This window comes from Triturus cristatus, chromosome 12, assembly GCF_964204655.1.
Source record: "Triturus cristatus chromosome 12, aTriCri1.1, whole genome shotgun sequence".
NCBI classification, from domain to species: Eukaryota; Metazoa; Chordata; class Amphibia; order Caudata; family Salamandridae; genus Triturus; species Triturus cristatus.
In genome coordinates this window covers 24,166,966-24,182,747 of record NC_140595.1, presented here as the reverse complement: position 1 = coordinate 24,182,747, position 15,782 = coordinate 24,166,966, and the positions used below count along the sequence as shown (strand labels likewise).

General features: G+C 40.7%; 1 protein-coding gene across 1 annotated transcript in view; it reads left to right on the top strand.

Moving 5' to 3' along the window:
• The first annotated feature begins 314 nt into the window (after positions 1 to 314).
• Positions 315 to 15,782, top strand: part of MAU2 (MAU2 sister chromatid cohesion factor) — an 88,999-nt gene continuing 73,531 nt past the window's right edge. Inside the window, 6 exon segments of the mRNA XM_085638915.1 lie at positions 315 to 661; positions 7,759 to 7,776; positions 12,702 to 12,767; positions 13,188 to 13,283; positions 14,209 to 14,303; positions 15,036 to 15,063. Of these exon segments, the coding sequence (XP_085495041.1) occupies positions 410 to 661; positions 7,759 to 7,776; positions 12,702 to 12,767; positions 13,188 to 13,283; positions 14,209 to 14,303; positions 15,036 to 15,063 (555 nt within the window). The 5' untranslated portion in view covers positions 315 to 409.

Below are 15,782 nucleotides of genomic sequence, written 5' to 3'. Positions count from 1 at the left end.
TGACACCTCTGGGGAAAGTGTGCTCAATATAAAAACGCCTATATAAACAAATAAATATTATTGGCTGCTGTTATTAGTCCTGGGAAACCAGCAACCCATCCCATGCATTCATCCCAGTTCCTTTCTGGTGGATGATTAAAGGCATATGAGGGTTGTATGATTATCAGTTGTGGGGCATGTAACAGATCATCAGGTTTGCTGTTGCGCCCGTGTGATAAGTAAACAACGCAGGGAATGGAATAGGGATGCAGAGCTTTGAATCAATGCTATTCCGCTTCCGGCGGTCCTAGAAGACTACATTTTCCAGAGCCCTCTTCTCCGGGCGCGTGACGTCTATCGTCAGCTCCGGCGCAGAGGTCTCGCGAGAGCGTCGGGCGTCGGGTCCGGGCCGCTTGTTGTTGGAGCCAAGATGGCGGCGGTGGCGCCGCAGCCCCCCCAGGCCGAGGCGGCCGAGCCTTGGTACGTGGCGCTGCTGGGCCTGGCCGAGCACTTCCGCACCTCCAGCCCGCCGAAGGTGAAGTTGTGCGTGCATTGCCTGCAGGCCGTGCTGGGGAGCAAGCCGGGTCCGCGCCAGGAAGCTCGTACACACCTGCAGTTGGGCTCCGTGCTGCACCATCACACCAAGAACAGAGACCTGGCCAGGGGGCATCTGGAGAAGGCGGTAAGAGGAGGGGGAGGGCTGAGCGTGTCGGGGAGAGGGCCACATTTCTAGGAGTATCAAGTAGAGTGCCAAGAACTTGGAGGATTTGAGGGGGAGTAATGCATACCCAGGAGGGGAGGTACATAAACAGGAGTACCAGGGAGAAGACCACAGGCTGATGAGAGGAAGCAATGCACACCCAGGAGAGGAGGTACATAAACCGGAGTACCAGGGAGGGGGCCACAGACTGGTGAGAGATCAGAGGAAGTAATGCACACCCAGGAGAGGAGATGCATAAACAAACAGGAGTACCAGGGAGAGGGCCACAGACTGGTGAGAGATGAGAGGAAGTAATGCACACCCAGGAGAGGAGGTTCATAAACAGGAGTACCAGGGAGAGGGCAACAGACTGGTCAGAGTTGAGGGGGGGAGTAATGCACACCCAGTAGAGGAGGTACATAAACAAGAGTACCGGGGAGAGGGCAACAGACTGGTGAGAGTTGAGGGGGGAGTAATGCACACCCAGGAGAGGAGATGCATAAACAGGAGTACCAGGGAGAGGGCCACTGACTGGTGTGAGTGATACATACACTTGAGAGGAGGTACAAAAACGGGAGTAGTACCGGGGAGAGGGCCACAGACTAGTAAGAGATGAGGTGTGGTCTGAGGTGCTGACCCATTACACCTACAAGTGAGGGCTGGTCCCGAGGCGCAGCCAGGAGAGGAGGGCATAGGGTATGTCACCCGGGGGGTAAGTAGACGTCATTCACAGTGCTGCACTAAAACAATAAGAACAGGGAGCTGACCTGCCTTGCAACCTGTATGATACGGAGCTTTTGGCACAGTTAACAAGGATGGTTTGAGTTTCCATTGAGCCACAAACTCCATTTTACTACTACTCTCTTCTATTAACTAGTTTGTGTAGAACATTCAGTGGGGCTACACGCCTGTATTTGTCATGCAACCTTTTATTCTGCACAAGCCTTTCCCGGTTCACCAATTGTGTATAACTGTGGTATGGGCATTATTTTGTATTTTGATGGAATGTGTATAACATTAGAATGTGGAATTGCATTTTTTTCTTGATGAACGTTTATTTTGCATTTGCAAACACTCGTACGAGTTGTGCGTTTGGTACATATTTTCATGCTGATCATCATATTGTAATCGTCAGTTAGCGTACCCCTGTAAAACACTTACTATTCTTTTGACACACTGTTATACTTATCACAGGTATAGCTAGAAGCGCTCTGGAATTATAAAAAATACATATTTCTCCAAGGGATGGAATGCTTCAGACATCTTTTTTTTCTCAGGGAAAAGTAGCTCACTTGTCCCTCTTGGTGCCTTGGAATAACATGACAAGTTATGGCAGAATACTTAATTTATCAGGGCTCATATTTAATCCGGGATTGGTTCTAGCAAGGCTGTGTTTTTTGCCGCCTTCTGCAGATCTATATACATGTGCTGCAAGTAATTGTTAGTTCCATGTTTGTAATGCAGTGTGACCCACGTAATTACTTTTTAAGGGTATTAACCAAATGCTCTCCAATCTCTTCCCAAATTGGAAAAGGTTGTAAATGTACGCCTACAGAGGCAGCAGTTTAGTTGTTTTCATGATGAGGAAAGGGGGTGTAGGGATAATGAATATGCAGTTGATTGACAGATTTTCACATGAGCACATGTACCTCTGTGTTTTTGCTAATGTGAAAATAGAAATACTAAAGTTACCTAGGATTAAGGTTATCCGTCATTATCTGTGAATTTCTGAATGTCATAAATATTTCACAGAATGTTGTTCATAATTTTTGACGTCAATTCTCCATTACTTGTTTACAATATTTTCGTGCTTCAAACAGTTTAGTAAATGATGCCTCAGAGAAATGGTATTTAAAGTTGTTAAAAAGTTTAGGAAAAGTTTTTCTAGTTGCAACCTTTTTTGGCTATACTTTATTTTGAACGCAAAGAATCACCAGTCTTGCTTTCTTATTTCTGCGTATACTTATATAAAATCGGGGAGCAATCTAGGACAATTTTTAAGTTTCCCCAGATTGTTCAAATTTGCCAACACAATAACACCTTTTCTATAGTGAAACCACAGCCTTTCCTGTAGGTTAAGCTCACTGTTCAGTACATTTACATACAGCACTTAACCTACGAGTAAATGTGTTTACATTAATGAATCATAGGTACACATTTGGACTAGATGTACATAAGGATACACACATTGCCTTAGCTGCAGATAATCTGTTTTCACAGATCCACACAGTGAGTCTGTTGCAGTGGGTTGGAGCTGCATGTCCTGTGGACAAAATAAACATAATTGGTTTTCCTTAATTCCAAACAATATGTCCTGGGCGATGTGTGATAGGAATTACTTAGCCCTCAGTTATAGTAATAACCACAGCTATGTGGTTATCATGCAGGATGATTTTTAACACTCTTATGGTACTGTTTGTTGTGCATTTGGTACAGTTGGACATATTTTCGAATGTGTAGAAGCACACTTACCTAGTGCATGATAGTACAGATTATTGCTGCTCTGCTAAACCCTGAAGGGACTGTGTAAGCATTCACCCAGAAGCGACAAAGTGGCAGCCGACTGTAGACATTCTTTTAACTCCAATTAAGTGCTATATGGCCTTCTTTCTGGAGCTATAGAGAAACCATTCAGGGTCATGATCAAACAAATAAAGGAGCATTGCATTGTTTTCACATAGGATCGACAGATGGGTAGTCCGCTGGAGGTCCTGTTAAATGTCCAATCATTTCTTTAAGGGGTTCACTAAAATGTGAAAGAACTAGGAAAATGTTAGAGGCACAGGTAAACCCAAAGGAAATGCCTTTGCCTGGCTGACCAAACACTCACCCAAGCCTGCAACCTGCCAACTCTCACAAAAGGCTCTACACTTGTATGGATTATCTCAAAGGGAAAGACGGTCAGGCTAATCCTGATTGCTCCCTGTGACTGGTCAGACCACCACGCTATTACATTTCTAATACCGGGTGCACTTAAGAAAAGACCAGCGCAAACAGTGAAACTGAAATGATGGCTTAGGGACACAAAAAGCTTTCCTGCAACCAACCAATTTATCCTACCTATCTGGACCTCAATAATCAACTCTTCCCTAATTCAAGGTTCCATGCCCGATTCTCTAAAAACTGGTCAGGTTATCCCTATCTTAAAAAAACCCACATCGAACCCTGCTAATCCAGTCAATTTCAGACCCATATCTAATATTAGTCTACTAGCGAAAGTGCTTGCGAAATGTGTGCAACATCAACTTAGCCAACACATCGCCAAATTCAATCTGGTAGACGATTGCCAATCTGGCTTTAGGCCAGATCACAGTATCAAAACTACTATTCTCCATATAGTGGATGATGCCCTTCAAGCTCTAGATCATGACAAAACTTGTCTCTTAATTCTTCTGGACCTTTCTTCTGCATTCAACACAGTTAACTATGAGAAGTTACTTGATCGGCTCGAAAGCAGGATGGGTCTAGGGGGAACCGTTCTCGATTGGTTTAAATCTCTCTCACGGAACCGCTGCCAAAGATTCTTAGTTAATCAAAATCTTTCCTCTCCTTCTCCGATTACGATCGTAGTCCCGCAAGGCTTAACTTTATCTCCAACTCTTTTTAACCTCTATCTGGAACCTCTAACTGAAATTCTGTGGAGTGTCAACATCTCTTTCCATATGTATGCAAATGACACACAGATCTACATCAAAGCTTCATCCCCAGATGAGATCGAAATAATAAACAAAGCTCTAATACTGACTGTGCATTGGCTAGCTAGCAACCAGCAAAAACTGAATTCTTGCTAATCCCCCCCCCCCCCCCCCAAAAGCTCCACTGACATACTAGAATGGACCAAATCGATAGCCGCGCTGAACTGCACCCCGATCATAGTGTACTCAGCCGAGTCACTAGGAATCATACTGGACAAGAACTTGAACATGCAAGCCGACATCAACACACTGGCCAAAAACGTCAGGTTTCACCTGAGCTACCGTAGAAAACGTAAACCTTTCCTCAACATAGCTGACCTCAAAATGGCAGTACAGGCATTAGTTATCTCTAGGATCGAATACGGATGCGCAACCCTCTCTGGTCTGCCCAAGATCTCAACGGCTCTCCTAAAAGCCTGCCTCAAGCCAGCCGCAAGACTCTTAACAGGCTCAAAAAAATTCGACCACATCTCACAGCACCTGAAGGTCCTGAATGGGCTTCCTTACGAATCCAGAATCCAACTCAAACTGGCCTGTATTACACACAAACTACTTCACTCTAAGTCACCTTCATATCTTGCTCATAAACTCGAGGTATCCAGAGGACTCGAGTCTGGCACTTATCCCCTTGGCGCAGAGTAGTGATGTTTCCATACAGACCATGGGGGCCTTGAACCTGTTCTTCTGACCTCCTGCCACTCTAAATCTTCAGTGGCCCTGATTATTGGTACTCTGTGTTCTTCTACGGTACCGTTCATTTTAAGTGCTGCTTTCGTCCTCACATTTTAGCCTAAATTCATTGTTTCATCTGTCAGAGTTTTAGAACTTGCCCTTGCTTCAGAAGTCGTAGTCATTTAAATTACTAAGTTACCTGCTTATGCAAAGTGGTACAATTTATATTTAGGCCTCCGCATGTTTGGTTCTTAATTAAAACCTTTGACAAAATAAACATTTCTATTTAGTTGTATCACAAAACGTTTCTCTTGTCCAGTTTATGCATGGAGATGGGTAACTTCATTTGAGCAATATTATCTAGAGGGGGGCAGACCCAGGTAGTTACTACCGGTCTGTGGCCCTACAATACCCTTAGAAATAACTTGCAATGAGTGACATCCCATTCAATATTATCACTATCCTAACTCCGAGCCTTGGACTTTGGAGTGCAGATTGTTCTTATGTTTCAAATGAAAAGTTTTTTCTCAGATGGCTAGCCAGAAAAGTCAGCATTTGAATGCTTAATTTTTGCTTTGGTGTCTCCCCTTTTCTATTTCAATATCTTTCTTTCAAATATCTGCAGAAGAAACTGCACATTGTTTTAATTCACATTTATTAGCATAACATCAGTACGCCAGCAATACTTAGTTATTCATGTTTGAAACAAGAATGTAAAGCTAACTTGAAAACCTTCCTAGAGAAACTTAGTAAATGGATGTACGTTTTCTAGAAATTAACCTATTTACAGTTATCAGCCTCCTAATGGCTTTCCACCTCCACTACAACATTAGCTCAATGATTTACATCCACTTGCCATTTCAGCATCTCGAGACCATCACATGAAATCTCTGGGTTTCATTATGGACCAAAACTTAAATCTATATGACCTTGCTGCTAAGCTACCAAAATCTGAATCCTAACAATTACACCTATTCGAGAAACGAAAACCTATGATTTCCCTAATCAGACTTCAGGAACACAGTACAGTGTCTCATTCTCACCCTCCGCAACAGACATCAGGCAATATTGGCAGACCGTCTCAAATCCTTTACTGCGTCTCTCAGAGCTGTACTTCATAAAACAGTCCAACTAATTACAGGGGCCAATGAATCAGATTATTTAACGCCTATACTGAAGCAACTAGGCTGGTTTCCCCTTGAGTCAAGGATAGTTTCTCTTCGTTTTTTTGGGTGTCCCATGAATCTAGAAGTTACGTGACAAATCTTCTCGTCCTTTTGGCTACTGTAGCTAAGAGAGGCAGTCTGGTGACCCCTTCAATGTTGATTGACAGGAGTCGGACTATCGGTGTGAGCTAGTGGAGACTTCTCTATGGGGTGGAGCTGTTTACTTTTGCACAGTTGGCTGTCCGCCTAATGGTCTGTTTGATATCTTTCAATTGTCATACTGTTAGAAATGGTAAACAAGCATATGCTTGTTAATTTGGTGTGGTTAATTTCCTTAGGTCCAGTTAACATATTGCATACCTTTTTTGCAATACCTATATGGTAAGTAACAATTAGTTACCATCATGGCTTGATTACCCATTGTATAGGGAGTCTGGAGTGCCCAATTACTGCGTACGTATATTCAATTAGCATATCAAGTGCATTTGTGCTCTCCTCCTTAACTCTTCCTCCTCAGTTAGTTATGTCCATTTTTCACATGTCCTGTTGGCATTAGCACAATAAGGCATGTAGTGAACAGTTTGAATTAAGCCCTGTGTTTACACCATGGTCAAGTTTCCTCCTGCCCAGTTGGTTTACAATGGGTGCGCTCAGTATTGGAGAAATTTGCCGTATGGCCAATGGTACACAGTGGTCAATTTATATTGTGGCCAATTGGCACACACTAGGTCATTTTCATTAATTGGATCTAGCCCACCATTTTCATTATTGACATTTAGCCTTCCATGAGCCATTTCAATTATAATCAGATGTCACGTTCTAGTACCTAAAGAAGGAAACAGCATTTGGTACCAATAGTACAGTAGAGAAGAGTCATTCCCTGTGATATATGCAAAACAAACGGTCTTGCTTCTCTTCATCAAAGTAACTGAACAGAATGCATGATTAGCAGTGTGCGTGTCAATCAGCTTGTACCATGGAATGGCCCTTTGAATTCTTATTATTCAGCAGCATGGTCATGTGGCTTTTAATGTTTGGATGAGAAACATATTGGACATTAGAAGATTGCTCTACTTTAGATCTCTGTTGCGGAAACCTCAACATATTCTAAAGCTATGAAATGGCGCGTTATTCTAAATAGCAGTGCATCATCCAAAAAGTCTCCACGCACAAGATTTGACTGATGCGCGACTGGTCCATGTTCGCTCCCCAGTTAACTGTTTTGTGATGGTCTGTATGGATCTGTACCTACTGTTGTCCTTTTGATATCACCTTATCCAAGCCTAGATTTTGTATTGGCTCTTTACACTCATCTAATTTACAGTCTACCTTTTGTGTCATGTAGAGCAGGTTGGGTGGTGTCCGTGATGAGCGCTGTCATTTGCTTTCATTAAAGAAACCCCGCTCATTCTCTATTGAAACATGGCTTTATTCTTGTTCAATTGCTTGTATCACTTTCTGACTTGTAGTTTGTATCCGTTGTCTAGTAGGAGGAAACCATAATTTTTTTGTTTCCAAACTAAGATATGTTTTTATTCCCTTTCAGTGGCTGATATCGCAACAAGTATCCTTTTTTGTGGATTGTGCTAATGTTATTTTTTCAATGTCTTAACTGTCCAAGAGCACCCTTAAATGGGGGAGGGAGGTTGGGTCAGAAGGCTGTGTCCTACTTTGGGTAGGGACAGATCCGCGCAAAGTCTCTTTTTAAAGTGGACTAACTAGACAGGTGTCTACCTTGGTTTGGCTTAAGCTTTATTATTTTTTTATTTTTTAGGAGTTTGATGATTTTACTTTAAATGTTTTTTGGGTAAATAACCATACTAGATTGAAATGAGTCAGTTTTGCAAGAATTTGATGGATGAATCCACTGCTCCATTTTCCATATACTCAGACTCTAGGTAGCGTAGACTTTTGTAGTTTAGGAAATGGTATCGTACTGTATAATGCGAAAGTTATCAATTAAAGAGAAGGCCCAATATCTGCTCCCCTTCTCAGACTCAAATGCTGTGTTTACACTGATCAATGTGATAAGCATCTGCGGTACAGATCATTGTAGGCTCGTTATTCTTCTCACAGCGCAGGAGAAAGGCAGGTGTTCATAAAGCTTGTGAGGGAGACCAGTCTCATTCTGAGGGTCTCCTCTTTGTGTGGTCTCAACCTGAAGAGTAAACTTGCTCTTGTCTAGGAGTAGAATTGTCCATTGTAGACTAACATCACGTGATGGTTGAGTGAAACAGCTCTTCCCTTTGTAAAGCTTCTCTTAGGCAGCAGCTCTCTTCCTGCAAAACACCACTAGAGAAGTTTACCATTTTGTACTTCCCAAAGCAAACAAAAATCGAAATTGGACATTAAATGAAGGCCTTTTCCTGTCTGTTTTCTGACCAGGTTCATCTTGTGAGCTATACTATGAATATTACCAGAAATCTCCCATATTCCTTGCAAAAATGTATTTAAAATCAAATTGTTGCGTGACTACAGAATCTGGGTTTTTAAGTGCAGACTGTTACAGGAAAGATGTGTTGTATCATTCCTCTGTGAAATTCTGAAAATAAAAAAGACATAAGCCAAAACAAAAATGCCTAATAAATTGTGGCGGGGGCAAATAAAAATAAGCCCAAAGTACGTCATAGCAGGTCAACACCTGTTAACTGTATTATTCCTATGTTCTAGTGTGCACTTTCTGAACTTGGGAGGAGGTTTCTGATTTGCTAATTACTTTTAAATTCTGCTGTTTGTATCATGGTGTTTTTTGTTTTTATTTGGTTTACTAAAACTTTACAGAATATAAGTCACACTAGTAAACAAAGGTTGAGGAAAAAAATGATTACATTGATAATTATTTTGTGTGTAGCTTAAACACTTTACAAATTGTCTGATGGAAAGGATAAGTGCTTTTGTCCCGATCCCCACAACCAAGCTGTGGGAAGTTCATAAGCAGATAGGTGTTCCTGCTAACCTTTTGTCTGTTCTAATTAGTCTGCATGCTTTCAATATTGCCCGTGTTGGATAAAGGAACAAAGGAAAGCTCACATACTGTCTGTCAGGTATTCACACTTAACATTAACGAACTTGTAAAGCCCATAATTTCCCTGGCAATGATTCACCTAAGCCAGGCCCGTATACAATTTAGACCCTGGTTTTTGTACACGACAGGCTCCTAATTCACAAAACTGTCTGGTCTGCAGGTGATAGTTGACCACTTACTAAGTTTTTGCAGTATGCAGAGGCCTTGAACGGAACATTAAAAAAACGAAATTTATGGTACTCAATCCATACAAATCGGGGAGGGCAAATATATTGGGGCAGGGCATTCCATTGCAGCAAGATCGAGAGTTTGTGTATCTGGGGGTCTGTTTAACTCACAAGCTGAGGTAGATCATGCACATTTCTAAGAGCTTTATTCAGCAAGAATCAGGTGCTGTAATTAAAACGCTTAAGAGAGCCCATACTTGTCACCTGCTCCAGCAGTGGAGATTTATAACTTAAAATCGAAAAGCTCAGTTATGTCTGGTGCAGAGTTTTGGTATCCAGTGAGGATCAATTACCTCTCCAAGGTTGAAGATAGTTTTGTCAGGAGTCTCCTCAATCTACCCCTCCTTGCTCTCCTCAACTTATGGACATTGGTATTTATCCAGTCAACCGTAGTGCGATGCTCCGATTCGTTACCTCTTGGCATAGGCTCTGGTCCACAGATGAGCTGGAATCATTCAGAGTTATGATAAAGGTCCTCTTAAGATCTCCGGGTTGCTAGAGGGTCCCTTGGCTTGCAAATATCAACGTAAGATTTGAGGTTGGCTTGTCCTCACTTTGGGACACCCCAGAGGTAGCAAAGTCTGTTTCTTGCTCCGTGGTTAAGGAGCACCTATGGCTGGGAGAACTTAGGTGTGCGGCGGTAGGGAGCTTGACAGACTTGTTTTTAGACATCAAGATTTCACCTGCATATGAATCACAATTTGACATCGTTCTGGGATGTATCCCATAGCAACTTTATTTAAAATGGAGCAATGGGGTCCTGCCTGTGAATAGTTTCTGTGCTCAATAAGGTAATAAATATTGTATTTCTAGCAAGTGTCCCGTCTGCAATGGTTCACACCTGTATACAGGCTCCTGTGATTTACTCAGTTTGTACCTGAATTATGTGTTTTATGCACTGACATGAGAGAAGTGATTGTCATTGCTGTGGCAAAATTCCTTCATGCTGCCTGGCTTATCAGCAGTTGCGTTGCCCCCACAGCTGAATGTACGATGTGTCTGATTGCATTGGTTGATTTTTTATTACTACTGACTGTATTTGCATTTTACTTTTTATCTGATCGCTGGTGCTATATTTTTGACTGTTTTATGATTCTCATGACAGTATGACTTTTCTAGAAATTTCTCATTGTCAGTGTGTTTAATGTTTTTGAAGGTAATTTGTCTTATCCTAGAATGACCTGATTTTCTTCCTTAAGAGCGTTGGCACTATTCATGTGACTGATGGTGTTTTACTTGTACACCTTTTTCTAGCGCTGTATTTCTTAGATATCCGTGGCAGACGGCAGTGAGTTTGAGGTTATCAGCAGTTGGAGTAAAAATTTATTTGTGCTACAGCAAAGTACTTGCAGTTTAAACAGGAGTTGGAGTCTCTAGCACACTTGATAAAAAGCTGTATATTAAATAGTCACACTAAGAATTCCATGATTTGCTGATATTGACTGTTGGTAAATGACCCCAAAATATTGCATTGAGAACATAATTTCTGAGTGATCACAAAAAGTCCTTCACATTTGTTAAGAGGGTCGTATCTCCCCATAGAAACAGGCTTAGAATAAGACTTTGTTTTATAAATTGGACGTGTCTGGAGGTATAAATGAGTGCTTCATAGTAAGTCTTGATGTTTCAATGTGGATGAGTTACCCAACAATCTGTCAAGTTGTTGATTAAGCTCAGCTGAACAAAATGAAGAACAAACAAAATACAGGGAGTCGGGCAATTTGGCAACTCGTAACAAAGCCAGGAAGAAAAGTTGGTTCGGTTGTATACAGCTTATTAGTACTTTCAGGACGAGCTCACAAATGTATCTGTTTTATTCTTACTTGGACATAGGATTTTATTCCAAATTGTACCTTCAATGGAATTGGAAGGCAAGTTTGTAGCCTGGAATCAGATGAGGACATTGATATGTTATTAGTGGAATGGTTTTAACTTTATATGCTTTTCGTATGCTGTTTATTAAAAGATATCCCTTTGCACCCATCTATTCAAAAGCTCTATGATAATTGACTTCCAAAGGATAGAATTTGGACTTTAGCCAAATAAACGCAGCGATAGTGGGCAGATGCCTAGACTGCCAATGCACTAAGAGTTTGCTGAATATCCATGGTTGCTTGAGCAACGAAACATGAGCGTAATAAAGCTTTAATGCACCGGCCTCAGAGTAGAGAGATATTTGTGCACACTGGTGCTTAGGCCCAGGTGTTGTCATTTAACATGAAAAAAAGATAAGGAGCCAAGGCGAATTGCCAGCACTCCCTTGACTGGCAGCTGATCTTGGCACATTTGCCTGACTTTCATGATCTCACAACTGCCCTTGTCTCAGAGTACCGTTCACGCATGACAAGACTCCTAAGTGCACATAACCTCTTCTTCAGTCATAGTCGTGCCTCTTTAATGTAGTCAAAGACTTAGTAAAATCAATAAATGTGCAATATATTGGTGCTGAATTGGTGTCCAGCACTCTGCTTCCCGTATCTATTAAGGCCATTGAATTAAATAAAATGGTGCAACCCTCACAAAACCCTTTTGGGTTGTAGGAATGGTGCTATTCTTCTCTGCCCAGTCAATTAGATCTGATGATGAAATCTCTGCAAACAATTATAGAAGTTGACTAATCCTCGAGAGCAGTGAATAGTTAGGAATAATTAATACTTATTTCTTAACTATCGGAACCATAACAGCAGCTTTAAAGTTGACCTGTCACTAACAGTATACATGCAGTGGGCTTTCGGTCCTCCCCTTTCAACCATTTGCTTTCTTTGACCTGCCAGTTTTAACCATTTGCTTGAATTTGTAATCCATGCCTTGTCTCGGGTCAGTGGGATATTAATTTTTTACCTAATATCACTGGATATTTATTAGCAGCCTTCCTTCTCTACTTGAGTGCTTGTATAAAAACAAAGTGCCCGAGGAGCTACTTATAGTCCTGTCAGTTCTGCGGACTCCCTCCTCTGTCTCGCAGTAATCTGCTAGTTCTGTTGATGATTTGCGGAATTCCTTGGCATTTAATTTTCTTTATTTTTCTAGTTTAACACTCCTAAGTATAACCCGGTTTCACAGTTTTTCACGGAAATTGAGCAATTATGCATGTTTTAAAATTTGAAAGTTGGTTTAGACTTATTTGCGGCTCCCAGAACATGTTCTGAAGAAACAGATTGGAGAAGTGTGTTCTTTTAAATTCTGTAACTGCGCTGTTCCCATCCAGGCATGATTTCCTTAATGTTGTGTACTTAGATATCGCAATTTGAAGATGTGAAATTTGAAGCTGCAAGCCTTCTATCTGAACTCTACTGTCAGGAGGTAAGCAGCAGGCATTTAGGACCGTGGGTTACATGTCATCTTGTTATCACATTAATAAGACAGTTATTGATGTACCTGCTTCGACTCTCACTTGGATAACCATACTTTAGCATTTGGTCATTATCATGTGTCAGAAAGACAAATATTTCCCAAAACGATATAATGTAATGGTAGGGTGTTTAATGAGTAAGGAACAATGGTTCAAGTAACTTCCCCTTTTTAATCCTTCATCCCATTTGAAAAAGATTAAATCTAGTAGTTTATTTTAGATTTTCCATATTGGAGTTATGGTTTAAATAAATTATCCCGTTTTGTTAGCCAAGGTAAATCTGTTTACATTTTGATACAACATTTTGATATGTACTTTGATTTTTAGTGTAACATGTTACCTTCTTACATGTTCGTCATGCTCTCTTGCAGAATTCAGTTGATGCTGCTAAACCTCTTCTACGGAAAGCCATTCAGATCTCCCAGCAGACGCCATATTGGCATTGTAGATTGCTATTCCAGCTGGCGGTGAGTATCTTGTAGTCTAGGAATTCTTAGTAAACTTTCTAAAATCTAGCTGGAGATGAGTAGTAAGTGATGGCAGGTGGGTGTAGTAATGGTTTCTTTAAGTAGTAAATTATATGCATGTTGATCGTGTTGTATACTTTGATATTGTTTGCCCTTGAGTGTCACTAATTAACTCAATCAGAAATGACTGCCTGACTTGGTTGGTAGGAGAAAGGAATCCAAACACAATGGCGAAGGGGCACTATGCATTGGTGGACACTCTTATCGTATTTGATTGGAGTGACTAGTCCCCGGTCTTTTAAAAAATTCTCATGCTTATCTTTTGTACAGCAATAAAGTAGACACATTTTGAAGCATGTAAGTCTCTGAAGGAAAGTTGCAACCATTTTAACTTTGAAAAAAATGCGTTAAGAAAATCAGACCTAATCTGTGGCCTTAATGGGTTTCTCCCCATAGCATTTCTCCCCCCCGTAGAGTCCCCTACAGGTATATTTTCAGGACGTGTTGAAAAAGCACTCCACTTTCTTTTTGTTTATTGCTCCCTGTTACTTTGTTGTAGGTTTGGATGTTCAGTCTTTCATCAAGAAGCATTTAGGCCCTGGCCTTGTATTATGCGGGATGCAAGTATTATAACATAGGGATTTAACCTAAATATGTCAGTGTGAATAATCTCTACTTTTCGAGCATGCCCTTGAATTGTAAAACATTTTGTTTTGCTTTCTAATCTCTTACTTTTGGTAATGCTGATTATAGTCTTATGGGTGTCTACAATCACCTTAAGTATGACCAGGTGCCCTATTGTTTCTCAATATTTCATTGCGCTGTACAGGGTTGGAATCTGTTAATGTAAGGCATGTTGTGGTATTTTAATTAATTTGTGTGTTACACAAGCTTGCTCCCACTAATTTTCTTTTGTTTATTTTAGCAACTTCACACCCTGGAAAAAGATTTGGTTTCTGCATGTGACCTTCTGGGAGTCGGTGCCGAGTATGCCCGTGTTGTCGGATCTGAATATACTAGGTATAGAAATGTCTTTATTCTGATTTTTGTTAAAAAAGATGTCTATTAAAATGTGCTTCTCTTCTGGATGAGTGAAGCAATGATATCTCTTTCCCATAGCATGGTGCAGATTTTTTTGATTGCAGTCACGTTTCTTTATATTACTATTTTGGGGCATTGAACTAATCTCACTGTTTTTAAAATTTTGATTCAGCACTAAATTAAACAGTTAGACTATGGTTTCCATTTGTTTCTTATAGCATGGTGAGTTTATCTGAGAGTATGTGGCCGCACTGAGATAGGCTGTGGGACTTTAAGTCTCCAGTAATGTCAGGTTGGGTGCTTTATCTGGTTGAGACTGTCTGCTTTCATTTTCTAGTATCTGCTCCTGAATATATAACTGAGCTGCAATAGATGTGAGTGAGAGAATATTACTTATTATTAAGAGGTTTGATTTTAAAAAGATCAGCACCTCACCTGTATTAAAAGTTCCGTAAAGTGCTTACAAGTCATTTTTCTGCGTTCGGTTAAGCATTTGAAGGGGGGAGGTTTAATCCATTATTATGTTTCTGTATTTTAATTGGTGTAACTCGCTGGACTCTGGAGGTTTTTGGATCACTTGTTATCTATACTCATTGACTTGTCTGGTTAAGACTTAGCATAAATGTTTAAGGGGTGCTATTAGTTCTCTTGTTTGGAGATGTCTTATATGATCATTACTTGTGTCATTCTAACCAGTGTTTTCCCCCATAGGGCACTCTTCCTGCTCAGTAAAGGAATGGTAAGTTATCAAATTTCTTAAATTGAATTTGTTAGTTTGTGCACTTCCATGCTAAGTGTTTTTCCATGGACTTTGGAGCACAGTGTACAGGCCCTGAAAGGAGTTAGAAAGATAAAGTCCTAATTTACAGTGTAAGCTTTTTAAACTGGATAAGTGTAAAGCAATACATTTAGTTACTGATTGCATGGTGATGCTGAGCAAAGAAAGGATAGACCGGAAAATCACAATTGCAGGCTATATAAAGCAGCCATGAAAGGATTACCTGCCTCACTGACCCATTATGTATTTTTATGATCTTGTTGGACAGCCCTCTTATTATAACCACATAATGTTATTATAACAGGTCTGAGAATGCTGAATCTTAGTATCTTTTTACCGTGCCTGGAAATGGACTGTCTTCTATTCTGCAACTGATATTGGTGCCTCATAAAATGCCTTCAGTGTCTGCAGGTTGGGTACCTGTAATAGGTTTTGTAACAGTTTGTGGTGTTGGGTTCAGGTTCTGTTATAAATGTCTCACTTTAACTTCTGTGATGGAAATCTTTTAGTTTCTTAATGTTTCTTTGTTGTAATACACAAAAAATGCCAGTGGTCTAGCTTCAAGGTGCAGCAAAGAATATAAAGCTATGCGGATACTTGTAGGCAGTAGCACAACGCAAATAAAGGAATAATGAAGAGAGTATGTACAACTCTTTACCAGCCGCATGGCATCTGATAAA